Genomic DNA, 17,432 nt, shown 5'->3' on the forward strand with positions numbered 1-17,432 from the left:
TATATTCTGCCACCTACATCTATATAGCTGCACTGTGGTTTTACATCATTACATGGTTCTAGGTCTCTTCTACAATGGCAGATCTGTATTTGTTATGTGCTGCTGACAGATTTGTGAAACTGCAAGTGCTGCTCTATTAATGCATATGGCAGAGGATTATCTTTGGTCATATGCATCAATAGAACACCATATGCAGTTTCACAAAATTAACCTGTCAGCAGGTAAGAAACACAGCTCTGCTATTGTGGAGGAGAGTTCAGCTTTGCTAGAACCAGCTTATGATGTAAAACCACACTGCAGCTTTACTGATGTAGAGGATAGAAAATAAAAATCAGTCAGACAGACAGGGGACTGTACTAGAGAAGACTGCACATAAAGCACAAGGTGAAATTCACACTTAGGTTAGCCTGATGATAACTCAGAGATGTCCGGCTAGTAAGGAGCACATATAAGAGGAGGAGGGTTCTGCAGCAATGAAGAGAAGCAAATATTGCTGGGAAATGGTGTTTTAGCAGACCTTATTGTTTTAGCAGGACCTCACTTTCAGCATTGTGATGCTGGATGCACAGAGGGACAGATAGAGAAAAAAGTCACAAAGGTACAAGAAAGAAAAGCTGTGTTGGGCTTAGTCTACATGTTAACAGTAAATATGCATTCACTGTGCTTTGTGAAAATTAATTTAATGCAAAAATACTCAAAAAAATTCAAATGCACGGTGGCTCAGTGGTTATCAATGCAGCCTTGCAGCGCTGGAGTCCTGGGTTCAAATCCCACCAAGGACAACATCTGCAAGGAGTTTGTATGTTCTCTCTATGGTTGAGAGGGTTTCCTCCGGGTTCTCCAGTTTGCTCCTACATTCTAAAGGCATACTGATTGGGAATCTAGATTGTGAGTAAAATATCTAAATAAAATCAATGGCCTCAAAAGTGTTTATATCCTATAACAGCAGAGTTCTTGGTATTTGAAGTGGACCTCGTTTCGATAACACAGACTTCTAGTACTGCTCATACCTTTGATACATTCCCAGTGCTTTTTTATTTTAAATTAATTATAATACAGTGCTCTTACGATTTTCCACTCTTAATTTGAGCTCTACCTCGACTGCGTGTATAAATGTGCAACGTACATCTGTTTGCTGCATGTAAGCCATATTTTCCCAGTGACTACAAAGAAATCCACAATAAAAGTGACATATGAGGAGCGAGTTTAATAGCTTGCTCTTTAGAAGGAGGACGGTCAGCCGCTCTCAGCCGGTGCTTATCTCAGCACAAGTTGTATTAGATACACAGAATGGCTAAAGATGATTGATGATTGTTGCTACCGAGGTCTCCCCAACACGCAGCTCCATTTTCTAGTAGATCTGTTATTGTGCTGCGTAGTTTCCCTCTGATTTCACCATAATGTTGTCTGGATGAATGAGACAAGAAGTTTGCCATCTACACGGAGTCTTTTGAATTTTTTTGCATTACCCTTTGGCTACTTGCAGTTCCACTTTTCACCGCTGAGAATGACTGTACTTTCATTATGCAAATGCACAACAGTGCCCCAATACTATTAGATTGCAGACCTAGATACTTTATACGTAGAGTTGTTTTTTGTTGGGGTTTTTTTGCATAAAAAAAATTGATGTTTATGTGAATTATTTCCTTAGCTTCACATAGTTCAACTATGATAGTTGGTAAGTATTACAAATGTCAGGCAGAGACTGCTGTGGGGGAATGATCATTGCCCTCCTGTTATTCCTCCACCATACTTCTGTGATAGAGATACGGTTACTTTGAGTTCAGTTCTACAATTTAGAATGACTTTTGCAGCCAAAACACTCTTAATAGATTGCCCATATTTTTCTGTTAATCCCACACATAAGATTGAAAATTCATGCTACAATGAATATCCACCGAGCAGTTGACAAGAAATGTTAATGCACTGTTTTTCAATTACTTCCAGACAATGTAGAATATTGAAATACGACGATGAGGACGGCTTCTGCGATTGTTTACAAATCAGCGTCCAATGTGTTTTATAAGTTGAAGGATGTGGCACATAATATCAGAACACTAGGTCCCATCAATTATATTGTATGAAAACTGACTTGAATGCTAAATGCGTTTTCAGCAGTTCTGTGCTTTCAGTGACTGTGCGGTTAATCCAAGGCTGGGTTCACATGCCACTCGTTATCCAGCGGTCTTACAATAGGATGCGTACAGTTTTCTTATACAATGGGAGTCCATTCCTATATTTATTCCAGATTGTGTTAGCCTAGCTACCATAACAAGGCCACCTCATACATGTGGGGTCCTAGACTAAACATTATTACCTTTTCAATAGAGGACCCTGCTTAGTCTCTGAAGCCTCAATAGATGCTAAGATACATGCATATGTGGAATATCAGGACAATGCCCCAATACTCAATGCTTTAGGGTATGTGTCACCGGTGTGCCAGGTGCGACAGTCAGTCATTTTGGATCAGGCTGTAGAAGGTCATTGCTCTTGGCTTTGCATGCACCTTCTTGATTATCATCTCTGTATGGAGTGATAACCTTTTCCCTTTGGGACCTAGCAGCGACCTCCACCTTCTAATGCTCATTGACACACCCTTGCTGGATGTTTAACCCCTTCACGACATGTGCCGTACTGGTACGGTGCATGTCGTGTCTCCCCCTTTGATGTGGGCTCCGGCGCTGAGCCCACACCAAAGTCGCAACATGTCAGCTGTTTTGTGCAGCTGACATGTGTGCGCAATAGCGGCAGGTGGAATCGCAATCCACCCAGCGCTATTAACTAGTTAAATGCCGCTGTCAGACGATGTTGTCAGCGATGCGTCAGCATGACAACCTGAGGTCCCCTTGAGACCTCTATGGTTGTTGATGTCGGCTTGCTGTGAGCGCCACCCTGTGGTCGGCGCTCATAGCAAGCCTGTAATTCAGCTGCACAGGAGCGATCTGAGCATCGCTCCTATGTAGCTGAGCCGATCCAGTTGTGCCAGCTTCTAGCCTCCCATGAAGGCTATTGAAGCATGGCAAAAGTAAAAAAAAAAATGTTTTAAAAAATATGAAAAAAATAAAAAAAATATAAAAGTTTAAATCACCCCCCCTTTCGCCCTATTCAAAATAAAACAATAAAAAAAAAATCAAACATACATTTGGTATCGCGTTCAGAATCGCCCGATCTATCAATTAAAAGAAAGGATTTACCTGATCGCTAAACGGCGTAGCGAGAAAAAAATTAAAAACGCCAGAATTACGTTTTTTTGGGTCGCCGCTACATTGCATTAAAATGCAATAACGGGCGATCAAAATAACATATCTGCACAAAAGTGGTATCATTAAAAACATCAGCTCGGCACGCAAAAAATAAGCCTTCACCCGACCCGAGATCCAGAAAAATGGAAACGCTACGGGTATCATAAAATGACACAATATTATTTTTTTTTTTTTTTTTTTTTTTAGCAAAGTTTGGAATTTTTTTTTCACCACTTAGATAAAAAATAACCTAGACATGTTTGGTGTCTATGAACTCGTAATGACGCGGAGAATCACAATGGCAAGTCAGTTTTAGTATTTAGTGAACCTAGCAAAAAAGCCAAACAAAAAACTAGTGTGGGATTGCACTTTTTTTGCAATTTCACCACACTTGGAATTTTTTTCCCGTTTTCTAGTACAAGACATGGTAAAACCAATGGTGTCGTTCAAAAGTACAACTCGTCTTGCAAACAATAATCCCTCACATGGCCATATTGACGGAAAAATAATAAAGTTATGGCTCTGGGAAGGAGGGGAGCGAAAAACAAAAACACAAAAATGAAAAAGGCTGCGTCTTGAAGGGGTTAAATACTCTGAGTCCCTTAAGCAAGGTGCTGGTGTTAGCTCTATTTACCTCTGTCTTTTGGAAGTGTTAGAAGTCAACTAGTTTCTTCTTGGAGCCTCTTGGAGGATTGCTGAGATCAGTGCTCTTGAGTCATCTCAACCTAAGGGTATTCCCTCATCTGTCTTCCTGCATTGTCTTTAGTGGTAGTGGGGGCTGACTAGTGTTACCCCGTCCCCTCCCCATTCAGGGCCTCCCCTCAGCTGCATGATTTACGGCTGCTACCCAGCCTGAATACATGTGGGAATTCCCTAAAAAAACAGGCAACCCCCACATGTATTCAGCCTGTCTAGCAGCCGTAAATCATGCAGCTGCGTCAACAAAAACTAAATCTCCGAGCACTCACAAATACTCGGAGACCACCCGAGCAACGAATATACTCGCTCATCACTAATAACTACCAAGGAAACATTCAGATGGATCCCTGCACTAAACAATGTATGCGTCCAACTGCAGTCTTACCAATCACTGCTGTCTCGTCCTCTTACTTATCTATAAGTTCAGCAACTCTACAGTAAGCTAACTGGTTTAAAACCTCTATGTTCATAATTTGCCTGCAATCACAATGATGATCAGCTACTAAAGAGCATTATTGGTGTTAAGCTGGCCTCACACACTAGATACCTGCCAGTTGAGCGGTTTGGCTGACAGCCTTCTCAGCTGTCTCTCCCATACACTGGAGGGCTCACTTGGCCGATCGCTCCTGTGCTCTCTATGAGAAAGCCATGGGCAGGTTATCTTCGGAAGAACAAGATGATTGGCAGTATGAAATTGGACATGGCCATTCGACATCGCCTCCAACCATCAGTTGGCTGGTGCCCATATACACGGTACAGTGTCCTTATCGCTGGGGTCTGCCTACAGTAGTCTAATGTGTATGGGGGCCTTTAGTCTTCCAGGTTGTAGATTGGCATGAAACTTTCGGGAAGTCTGCAAAACTCAGTACCTTTAGTAGCACAACTTGGAAAAAAAAGAGTGTTCTTGAAAAAAAAAATCACTGCAAATAAACCTGTTTTTTGAGACTGTTTTCCTCATCGTAAGTGTCACTTATATGTCAGTCTGAATGTATATGTGTATGGCTTACTTGTCGGTGTTTCATAATTTGACAGTATGTGTGAGTTAAAACCAAGCACAGCCAAGAAGCTGTGACATGAAGTCTGCGGTACAACACTAATAATGTGTGGTAAGAATATTTATCCGTAGTTAGGGATGAAACAAAGAGATGTCTGCGTTTGCCATACTTTGTATTTAGCTTCAATGCAAACAATAGAAGTATTTAGAATATGAAAAGAAGGTGCCTGCGTCAGTTTTGTGATTGCATATTTCCGCCACACATGAATGTCTTTTCATTATAAACTAATCAGTCATTTACCAAATGCTTTTGTCTTCTACAGGTGCAAAGGTCTAGAAATAAGCAGCTAAGAGAGTTGTTTCCAGACGGATTTAGTATTCATCATGCAGGCATGCTGCGGCAAGATAGGAGTTTGGTTGAGAACCTCTTTTCTCAGGGACATATCAAAGTCCTGGTTTGTACAGCCACATTAGCCTGGGGTGTCAATCTCCCCGCTCACGCTGTTATCATTAAGGTAAGAGATTATTCTGCAGAACGGAATAACATTGTGTGCCGCTAAGTCTGCCGTGGAAATTAGAACAATTGAAGCAGCGATACATTTTTTGTTAATATGTCCAGGTTCTTTCCACCACACATCCAGCTGTAATTTTGAGCCGTCAGAGCTTTGCATAGTACGGCCCTTCTCTGTATTCATCAGTGGATAATAAAGCCATATCACAAAGCGCTGCCAGGTATCTTACCATTCCCGAGCCGCCGCAGCAGGGGAAATCACCTGCAGTCAGACCTGGCAGTTCACTTCTGTACAAGCACCGTCTAGGGACACGCCGTTTGCCGGGGGATGTGCACAATGCAAATGACCCGTTGGGTTAAACCTCTTGTGCTCCATTTAATTGAATAGCAACCTACAACTTGTCTGCATGTAAAAAAGACAAATAATGCCCTAGGAATTGTAGAACAGAGCGTCATAGGCTTAAAAGGCTCTCTGAAGCCTTAAATAAAAGCCTACCCTCGCTTCTGTACTAATGCTAAAACGACACAGATAGGAAGGCACAAATGGAAATGGCACTCGGATTCGCCATCTTTTTTGCAGCTTTATTATTAGTTTTGCATTTTCCCATACATATTATATCTATTACGTCACACATGATAAGACCAGACCATTTTAGCTATCCTTATCTATTATTATTTATTTTATCATGCAACCATTTATTAAATCGGACAGGGCTTATCCGGCGGAACACTACTGCAACATTCAGTAAAGTTACAACACATCAACAAAATGAAAAAATGTATACTTTTTTTTTCAGTTACACAAGTAATAATAATCTTCACATAGCGCCGACGTATTCCACAGCTTTTTACTATTTAGAGGGTAAATCCACGTTGAAGGTCGGATATCACAGAAAAACATGAACTCGCAGAACAAAGACGTAATACTGACACGTTACAAAGCATTAGTGCGGCCTCATCTGGAAAAAGCAGTTCTGTTCTGGGCATCAGTTCATAGAAAGAATGCCCTGGAGCTAGAAAAGGTTCAGAAAAGAGCTGCGTAGCTGATAAAGCGCATGAGGATCAGAGTTGTAAGAAAAGATTAAAAGAGTTAAAGGGGTTGTCCACCTTTGGGGTCAATGTTTCTTTCTCCTTACTTAAATGCATGCATTTGGGATAAAAATCATTGTCCATTGAGTTTCAGTGTTTGTCTTCAATAACTTTAGTCTATTACTGGCTGATGAATTACTTAACTGAGAATTCGTCAGTGAGCTCCTGCTAAGAATAGGTTCCCACGAGCGTATAAAAATCGTAGGACGATTTTTTGACCCCTTGCCATCTGTGTACAATCTGTATACAATCCGTTCTTTTACAGCAGCAGCTAATAATCATTTACAGTTTCCTATGTTATAGGATTGCAATGGGTACAAACAAATCAGATGCTATCCTCCGACTCCATATGGCACCCACTTTTTTTTAATGCACCTATAAACTTGAATGGGCGAGTCTCATCCAATGTTTGGAAATACCATAACTAGTGCATGCTACTGCCATTTTTTTTCCACAGTCAGATTCAGACGGTGAATATATTCGCTCATCTGCAAGGTCCCATTGAATAATATTGGTGCTGCCCATTTTCTCCCAGTAGGACTGAAAATACGATTGTGTGAACAAGCCCTTGCTGTGACTCTGTAACTTTTTTATCTCTTTTTCTTACCTCTTCTCAGTTGCTTTGTGGCTACATGAAAGTTGCATGGGCAGAGAAACAAAGACAGTCGGTGCAAAATTTGTAATAAAACCCAATTGCAAAAATTTTTTTTTTTTTTTTGTCCAAAATACATGCATTTAAGAAAAAGTCTCAACCCCTTTAAATGTATTTATTCTCAACAAGAGACAAATTAGCGAGGGTATGATTAACTTGTACAAATATATAAATGGCCCATGCTAAAAGTTTGGTCAGAAGCAGCTTCATGTAAAACCCTTGCATAAAACAAGGGGGACTCCCTACACCTGGAGAAAAATAAATGCTCAATGTCCGGAGGAGACAGGTCTTTTTACTGTAAGATTAGGTGGAATAGTGTACCTGGTCACAGCAGGAACCGGTGATCTCAGAACGGCTTGGATGCTTTTACAGAAGAAAATACAAATACAGTTCTGTACATGTAAAACGTTCTGGTTCTGAATGTTGAACCAGCCGATTGACACTTGGAATCAGGAGGGAGAAACTTTCTCTAGGATAGACTGGATCATGCATTCTGCATGTACCTACACCCCTTCTCTTTATAATCTCACATCTCTAGGTTCAACTTGATGTTGTTGTGTCATTTATCTTTTGTGCAATGTAGTTACTTAATAATTGAATCAAAAGTAATGAGGTCCCTGCTCACAAAAGCTTACAGTATATGGATAAATATGGGTGGCAAAAAAACAAAAAAGTGCTTGTTCCAATAGGGCAATAGACTTAAAACTATTGTAGTGCAGCGGTGTTGGTGCAGTGTGACAGACAGGCAGTGACCCAGGAAAGTTCAAAGCAAATGTCATTTAATGTTCAAAGCAACTCACAAAATGAAGAGCACACGGTATCATCCGGATTGCAGCCGTAGCGTCTCAACAGTCTATATCTGAGACCGGTTGCCAAGGGCGACTGCACCACCGTGTCATGCTGAGGGGTGCCAGGCATTCGCTGCTCTTGGCTCTGTGTTACTGCGCACCTAAGCCGGATGTTGCAGAGCCACCTGCTCTGCAATTTGCAAACAAATCTCTGACTCACCCAACCCTTTGCTGCAGGGTTTTTAAATGGAATTTGTGGCCATGGGCCACTTGTAAGGCCCGGACTGGAGGGAGCGAACTGCCCCACTTCCATCCTGTAGTTCGCTCCAAACATAAAACGCCATGCCGGGTTTTCTTAACTCCTTAGGGTATGTTTCCACGTTCAGTATTCGCTGCAGATTGGATTCTGCGTACAGCCGCAGTATCCAATCCGCAGCCGCCAGATGTTACAGCATAGTGAAGTGGATTTTATGAAATCCCACCTCCACTATGTGTGCAGGGACGCCTCCAGCTTCCCTGCATAAACGCACATGTGGCTCATCTGTCTAGACCGCAGCATGTCAGTTTAGCTTGCAGAGACGCTCAGTCTCCGCAAGATAAATATCACAGTCGAATGTATTGGATGCGGTCATTCCACATGGTTCAATGAACACATGCGGAATCACCGGGTGTACCAAAGCCAGCAGTGCTTTGGACAGGGCTGCATCCAAAGCGCTGCCGATATGGACCATGGAAACATACCCTTAGTGACCAAGCCAATTTTTACAATTCTGACCACTGTCACTTTATGAAGTTATTCCTCTGGAATGCTTCAACTTATCGCACTGATTCTGGGATTGATTTTTCATGGCATATTGTACTTCATGTTCCTGGTAAAGTTTCTTCCATATAACTTGCATTTAATTATGAAAAAAAACAAATTTGGCAAAAATTTTGAAACTTTTGCATCTCTCAAACTTTTAATTTTTGTACACTTAAATCAGAGAGTGGTGTCACACAAAATAGTTAATAAATAACATTTCCTAGATATCTACTTTACATCAGCACAATTTTGGAAACATAATTTCTGTTTTGTTAGGACGTTATAAGGGTTAAAAGTTGACCAGTGATTTCTCATTTTTCCAACAAAATTTACAAAACCATTTTTTTAGGTACCACCTCATATTTGAAGATAGTTTGTGAGGTCAATATAACAGAAATACCCAAAAGTGACACCATTCTAAAAACTGCACCCTTCATGGTGCGCAAAACCACATTCAAGAAGTTTATTAACCCTTCAGGTGCTTCACGATAACTAAAGCAATGCGGAAGGAAAAAAATGAACATTTTACTTTTTTCACAAAATATACTTTGGAACCAAATTTTTTTTATTTTCACAAAGGTATGAAGAGAAAATGGACCACAGAATTTGTTGTGCAATTTCTCCTGAGTACGCCAATACTCCGTATGTGGGGGGAAAGCCACTATTTGGGTGCATGGCAGGGCTCAGAAGGGAGAGCACCATTTGACTTTTTGAACACAAAATTGTCTGGAATCAATGGCCGCTTCATGTCGCGTTTGGAGACCCCCTGATGTACATAAACAGTGGAACCCCCCAATTCTAACTCCATCTCTAACACCGGCACAACCCTAAACAACATCCTAAAGCTAATACACCCATAACCCTAATCCCAACCCTAACCACAACCCTAAGCCACCCCTAACCCTAGTCCCAACCCTTATCATAATCCCAGCCATAACCCTAACCACAACCCTAGCCCAACCCTAACTTTAGCCCAACCCTAACTTTAGCCTAACCCTAGCCCCAATCCTAACCCTAGCCCAACACTAACATTAGCCCAACCCTAACCCTAATGGAAAAATGGAAATAAATACATTTTCTTTCTTGTATTATTTTTACCTAACTAAGAGGTTGATAAAGAGGGGTTTGATTTACTAATTTTTTTATTTTGGTCACTTTCGAAAAGGTATCTGCGCATTCGCCCGCTATTTTCTTCCTGGAAGAAGATGTCGCCGGCCAGAAGACTTCACGGGGGATGCAGGGATATCGGAGGGGGATCGGGGGACTCCATTTCTCTCTCCTCTGATGTGCAATCACATCAGTGGAGAGATTTAAATGGGAAATCTGACTTTTTGTTTGCGGTCTCCGTCATTCCATTAATAACGGTGATCGCAACACTGGGGTCAGTAAAAACTGACCCAAATCATGTTCTCCAGAAAAATTCCGACGCTACAGGGCGCTATACACTTTTTCTCATCGCTGTTAAAAAGCAGCGTTGAGGAATAAGTACTCTTAACTGCCGCCGTTAAAAGGTGTAATGTTAAGGGGTTAAATTTGCCTTGGGCAAATAGCTTGCCCAAGACCAAACTTACTTTTATTTTGCACTGCAATCACAGCTATATCTCTGACTACAATGCATTCAAGCGGCCTCAATACGCTTCTATGCGCATTCTGGAGGACACATAGCGACCCTCGCATTTAGAACCTGTCACTACCTCACACTACATATACCAGATATGAAGCACATCTAGAAATAACTTTTACCCAAGTTTAGAAGCAGTGACAACCATATTGTATGTATAATAGTGCAACTCGTAGTACCGATATAATAGAACCAAACATACTGCATGACTATATTGTTCTATAGTCCATATAATTTATCAGCTAGTGTAACTGTATGGCCATCCCCAGACAAATGTAGTACAGGGACATTTGGGTGACCGTATTCGAGATATAAGTCTTGTCTTGACAGTAGATCTGGTGACCCGAACTGATAGCTTCCTAGGTGTCTATTAGACCTCATTCACACATCTGTATTTAAACATGTATGTGAAAAAATGGTACCAGTGTCATCAGTGTTTTCCATCAATGTATCACCCACGTGTCAATGTTTACCATCAGTGTATCATCCATGTTTTCCATTAGTGTATCATCCATGTGTCCTTGTTTACCATCAGTGTATCATCAGTGTGCCATCAGTGTCTTCAATCAGTGTAGCATCCGTGTTTTCCACCAGTGTATTATCAGCGTGTTCTTGTTTACTGTTAGTGTGTCATCAGTGTGTTCCATCAGTGTATCATCCATGTGTCAGTGTTTACCATCAGTGTGTCATCAGTGTGTTCCATCAGTGTATCATCCATGTGTCAGTGTTTACCATCAGTGTGCCATCAGTGTTTTCCATCAGTGTATCATCAATGTTTTTCTTCTGTGTGTCATCAGTGTATCATCAGTGTGTACTTGTTTACTATCAGTGTTACCAGTGCTTTCCATCAGTGTATCACCCATATGTCATTGTTTACCATCAGTGTGTCATAAGTGTCTTCCATCAGTGTGTCACCAGTGTCTTCCATCAGTGTGTCATCAGTGTCTTCCATCAGTGTGTCATCAGTGTCTTCCATCAGTGTGTCACCGGTGTCTTCCATCAGTGTGTCATCGGTGTCTTCCATCAGTGTGTCATCGGTGTCTTCCATCAGTGTGTCATCAGTGTGTTCTTGGTTTCCATCAGTGTGTCATCAGTGTGTTCCATCAGTGTGTCATCAATGTTTACCATCAGTGTATCATCAGTGTGTTCTTGTTTACCATCAGTGTGTCATCAGTGTTTACCATCAGTGTATCATTAGTATGTTCTTGTTTTCCATCAGTGTGTTCCATCAGTGTATCATCAGTGTGTCATCAGTGTGTTCTTGTTTACCATCAGTGTGTCACCAGTGTCTTCCATCAGTGTGTTCTTGTTTTCCATCAGTGTGTCATCAGTGTGTTCTTGTTTTCCATCAGCATGTCACCGGTGTCTTCCATCAGTGTGTCATCAATGTTTACCATCAGTGTATCGTCAGTGTGTTCTTGTTTACCATCTGTGTGTCATCAGTGTTTACCATCAGTGTGTCACCAGTGTCTTCCATCAGTGTGTCATCAGTGTGTTCTTGTTTACCATCAGTGTGTCATCAGTGTTTACCATCAGTGTATCATTAGTATGTTCTTGTTTTCCATCAGTGTGTCATCAGTGTGTTCCATCAGTGTGTCATCAGTGTGTTCTTGTTTACCATCAGTGTGTCACCAGTGTCTTCCATCAGTGTGTCATCAGTGTGTTCTTTTTTTCCATCAGTGTGTCATCAGTGTGTTCTTGTTTTCCATCAGCATGTCACCGGTGTCTTCCATCAGTGTGTCATCAATGTTTACCATCAGTGTATCATCAGTGTGTTCTTGTTTACCATCAGTGTGTCATCAGTGTTTACCATCAGTGTGTCACCAGTGTCTTCCATCAGTGTGTCATCAGTGTGTTCTTGTTTACCATCAGTGTGTCACCAGTGTCTTCCATCAGTGTGTCATCAGTGTGTTCTTGTTTTCCATCAGTGTGTCATCAGTGTGTTCTTGTTTTCCATAAGCGTGTCACCTGTGTCTTCCATCAGTGTGTCATCAATGTTTACCATCAATGTATCATCAGTGTGTTCTTGTTTACCATCAGTGCGTCATCAGTGTTTACCATCAGTGTATCATTAGTATGTTCTTGTTTTCCATCAGTGTGTCATCAGTGTGTTCCATCAGTGTGTCACCAGTGTCTTCCATCAGTGTGTCATCAGTGTGTTCTTGTTTACCATCAGTGTGTCACCGGTGTCTTCCATCAGTGTGTCATCGGTGTATTCTTGTTCACCATCAGTGTGTCACCGGTGTCTTCCATCAGTGTGTCATCAGTGTGTTCCATCAGTGTGTCATCGGTGTGTTCTTGTTCACCATCAGTGTGTCACTGGTGTCTTCCATCAGTGTGTCATCAGTCTGTTCTTGTTCACGATCAGTGTGTCACCGGTGTCTTCCATCAGTGTGTCATCAGTGTGTTCTTGTTCACCATCAGTGTGTCACCAGTGTCTTCCATCAGTGTGTCATCAGTGTGTTCTTGTTCACCATCAGTGTGTCACCGGTGTCTTCCATCAGTGTGTCATCAGTGTGTTCTTGTTCACCATCAGTGTGTCACCGGTGTCTTCCATCAGTGTGTCATCAGTGTGTTCTTGTTCACCATCAGTGTGTCACCAGTGTCTTCCATCAGTGTGTCATCAGTGTGTTCTTGTTCACCATCAGTGTGTCACCGGTGTCTTCCATCAGTGTGTCATCAGTGTGTTCTTGTTCACCATCAGTGTGTCACCAGTGTCTTCCATCAGTGTGTCATCAGTGTGTTCTTGTTCACCATCAGTGTGTCACCGGTGTCTTCCATCAGTGTGTCATCAGTGTGTTCTTGTTCACCATCAGTGTGTCAACGGTGTCTTCCATCTGTGTGTCATCAGTGTGTTCTTGTTCACCATCAGTGTGTCTCCAGTGTCTTCCATCAGTGTGTCATCAGTGTGTTCTTGTTTACTATCAGTGTTTTTCATGGATGGATAAAGAAAAACAAATTACAAAGCTTCTCCGACACATTGCAATGTTAAATACGTACAGCACACAGATGCCATCTGTGTGCTGTATGTTTTTTTTAACCCCTTAACGACCGCCGATACGCCTTTTAACGGCGGCCGCTAAGGGTACTTAAACCACAGCGCCGTTAATTAACGGCGCTGTGGAAAAAGTGAATAGCGCCCCCCAGAGTCGGATTTTCTCTGGGGTCTCGGTTGCCGAGGGTAGCCGAGACCGCAGAGAACATGATTCGGGGGGGTTTTACCGACCCCCGAGTTGCGATCGCCGGTAATTAACCGTTTACCGGCGGTCGCAACAAAAAAAAACAAACGCGATTTGCCATTTAATTTCTCTGTCCTCCGATGTGATCGCACATCGGAGGACAGAGAAATAGTGTCCCCGATGGCCCCCAATACTCACCTATCTCCCCCGGTGCTCCTCGTGGCTCCCGATGGGCGCCGCCATCTTTTTTCCGGGAAAAAATGGCATGCGCACTGCGCCCGGCACCCGGAAGATCTTTGTGGTCTCGGCTGCCGGGGGTAGCCCAAAGAACATGATCGGGGTCGGTTTTTACCGACCCCTGTTTTGCGATCGCCGGTAATTAACTGTTTACCGGCGACCGCAAAAAAAAAAAAAGCGATCTTTAATTCTCTGTCCTCTGATGTGATCACACATCAGAGGACAGAGAAATAGGGGGATTCGGGGACCCTATCATACTCACCCGGTGTCCCCGAGTCCTCCTGCGTCTCCTCTTGCCGGCCGGCTTCTTCCTCTGCAAAGAAAATGGCGGGCGCATGCGCAGTGCGCCCGCCATCTGCTGCCATCTGCCGGCCGGCAGGAGAGACGACTTGGGGCTAAAATTAGGGCTAGGGTTAGGGCTAGGGCTAGGGTTAGGGTTGGGGCTAAATTTAGGGTTAGGGCTAGGGTTAGGGTTAGGCTACTTTCACACTAGCGTTTTTTGACTTCCGTCGCAATGCGTCGTTGGAGAAAAAACGCATCCTGCAAAAGTGCTTGCAGGATGCGTTTTTTTCTCCATTGACTTGCATTAGCGACACATTGCGACGGATTGCCACACGTCGCATCCGTCGTGCGACGGATGCGTCGTGCTTTGGCGGACCGTCGGCACAAAAAAACGCTACATGTAACTTTTTTTGTGCGACGTGTCCGCCATTTCCGACCGCGCATGCGCGGCCGGAACTCCGCCCCCGCCTCCCCGCACCTCACAATGGGGCAGCGGATGCGTTGAAAAAACAGCATCCTCTGCACCCGTTGTGCGGCGCTTACAACGCTAGCGTCGGTATGTCGGCCCGACACACTGCGATGGGCCGAGTACGACGCTAGTGTGAAAGTAGCCTTAGGCTTCTTTCACACTTGCGTCGGTACGGGGCGGTCGCAATGCGTCAGCCCGACGTACCGACGCACGTTGTGAAAATTGTGCACATCGTGGGCAGTGGATGCAGTTTTTCAATGCATCCGCTGCCCAGTCTATGTCTTGGGGAGGAGGGGGCAGAGTTACGGCCACGCATGCGCGGAAATGGCGGACGCGACGTACAAAAAAAAGGTTACATTGAACTTTTTTTGTGACGACGGTCCGCCAAAACACAACGGATCCAGTGCACGATGGACGCGACGTGTGGCCATCCGTCGGTAATACAAGTCTATGGGCAAAAAAGGCATCCTGTGGGCACATTTCCAGGATCCGTTTTTTGTCCAAAACGACGGATTGTGATGGATGCTACACGACGCAAGTGTGAAAGTAGCCTTAGGGTTAGGGTTGGGGCTAAAGTTAGGGCTAGGGTTAGGGTTAAATTTAGGGTTAGGATTGGGGCTAAAGTTAGGGTTAGGGCTAGGGTTGGGGCTAAAATTAGGGTTAGGGTTAGGGTTGGGGCTAAAGTTAGGGATAGAGTTGGGATTAGGGTTAGGGTTTGGATTAGGGTTGGTATTAGGGTTACAGTTGGGATTAGGGTTACGTTTGGGATTAGGGTTGGGATTAGGGTTAGGGTTGGGATTAGGGTTAAGGTTAGGGTTGGGATTAGGGATAGGGGTGTATTGGGATTAGGGTTAGGTTTGAGGTTAGGGTTAGGGGTGTGTTGGATTTAGGGTTTTGATTAGGGTTATGGTTAGAGTTGAGATTAGGGCTGTTTTGGGGTTAGGGTTGTGATTATCGTTAGGGTTGTGATTAGGATTATGGACCGGGTTGAGATTAGGGTTAGGGGTGTGTTGGAGTTAGGGTTGGAGTTAGAATTGGGGGGTTTCCACTGTTTAGGTACATCAGGGGGTCTCCAAACACGACAGACAATTTTGCGCTAAAAAAGTCAAATGGTGCTCCCTCCCTTCTGAGCTCTGCCGTGCGCCCAAACAGTGGTTTACCCCCACATATGGGGCATCAGCGTACTCGGGATAAATTGGACAACTTTTGGGGTCCAATTTCTCCTGTTACCCTTGTGAAAATAAAAACTTGGGGGCTAAAAATCTTTTTTGTGGGAAAAAAAATATTTTTTATTTTCACTACTCTGCATTATAAAATTCTGTGAAGCAATTGAGCATTCAAAGTTCTCACCACATATCTAGATAAGTTCCTTATGGGGTCTAGTTTCCAAAATTTGGTCACTTGTGGGGGGTTTCTACTGTTTAGGTACATCAGGGGCTCTGCAAACGCAACATAACACCCACAGACAATTCTATCAAAGTCTGAATTCCAAAATGGCGCTCCTTCTCTTCCGAGCTCTGCCGTGTGCCCAAACAGTGGTTTACCCCCACATATGGGGTACCAGCATACTCAGGACAAATTGGAGAACAAATATTGGTGTCCAATTTCTCTTGTTACCCTTGTGAAAATAAAAACTTGGGGGCTAAAAAATCTTTTTTGTTAAAGAAAAAAAATATTTTTTATTTTCACGACTCTGCATTATAAACTTCTGTGATGCACTTGGGCATTCAAAGTTCTCACTACACATCTAGATAAGTTCCATGGGGGGTCTAGTTTCCAAAATGGGGTCACTTTTGGGGGGTTTCTACTGTTTAGGCACATCAGGGGCTCTCCAAACGCGACATGGCGTCCGATCTCAATTCCAGTCAATTTTGCATTGAAAAGTCAAATGGCGCTCCTTTGCTTCCGAGCTCAGCCATGCGCCCAAACAGTGGTTTACCCCCACATATGGGGTGTCGGCGTACTCAGGACAAATTGTACAACAACTTCTGGGGTCCATTTTCTCCTGTTACCCTTGGTAAAATAAAAATTTGGAGGCAAAAAGATCATTTTTGTAGAAAAAATGCGATTTTTTTATTTTCACGGCTCTACGTTATAAAATTCTGTGAAGCACCTGGGGGTTTAAAGTGCTCACCACACATCTAGATAAGTTCCTTAAGGGGTCTAGTTTCCAAAATGGGGTCACTTGTGGGGGGTTTCCACTGTTTAGGCACATCAGGGGCTCTCCAAACGTGACATGGCGTCCGATCTCAATTCCAGCCAATTCTACATTGAAAAAGTAAAACGACACTCCTTCTCTTCCAAGCTCTGCGGTGCGCCCAAACAGTGGTTTACGCCCACATATGGGGTATTGACGTACTCAGGAGAAATTGCACAACAACTTTTGTGGTCTAATTTCTCCTGTTACCCTTGTGAAAATAAAAATTTGGGGGCAAAAAGATCATTTTTGTAGAAAAAATGCGATTTTTTATTTTCACGGCTCTACGTTATAAACTTCTGTGAAGCACTTGGGGGTTCAAAGTGCTCACCACACATCTAGATAAGTTCCTTAAGGGGTCTAGTTTCCAAAATAGTATCACTTGTGGGGGGTTTCCACTGTTTAGGCACATCAGGGGCTCTCCAAATGTGACATGGCGTCCGATCTCAATTCCAGCCAATTCTACATTGAAAAAGTAAAACGACACTCCTTCACTTCCAAGCTCTGCGGTGCGCCCAAACAGTGGTTTACCCCCACATATGGGGTATCAACGTACTGAGGAGAAATTGCACAACAACTTTTGTGGTCTAATTTTTCCTGTTACCCTTGTGAAAATAAGAATTTGTGGGCGAAAAAATCATTTTTGTGAAAACAAATGCGATTTTTTATT

General features: G+C 43.1%; 1 protein-coding gene across 2 annotated transcripts in view; it reads left to right on the forward strand.

Moving 5' to 3' along the window:
• Positions 1-17,432, forward strand: part of ASCC3 (activating signal cointegrator 1 complex subunit 3) — an 824,578-nt gene that overhangs the window by 582,096 nt on the left and 225,050 nt on the right. For both annotated transcript variants that reach the window (XM_077289659.1, XM_077289660.1), the window contains exon 15: positions 5,259-5,450. In XM_077289659.1, the coding sequence (XP_077145774.1) occupies positions 5,259-5,450 (192 nt within the window). The remainder of the gene's footprint in view (positions 1-5,258; positions 5,451-17,432) is intronic.

This window comes from Ranitomeya variabilis, chromosome 2 (assembly GCF_051348905.1).
Source record: "Ranitomeya variabilis isolate aRanVar5 chromosome 2, aRanVar5.hap1, whole genome shotgun sequence".
In the NCBI taxonomy this organism is placed as follows: Eukaryota; Metazoa; Chordata; class Amphibia; order Anura; family Dendrobatidae; genus Ranitomeya; species Ranitomeya variabilis.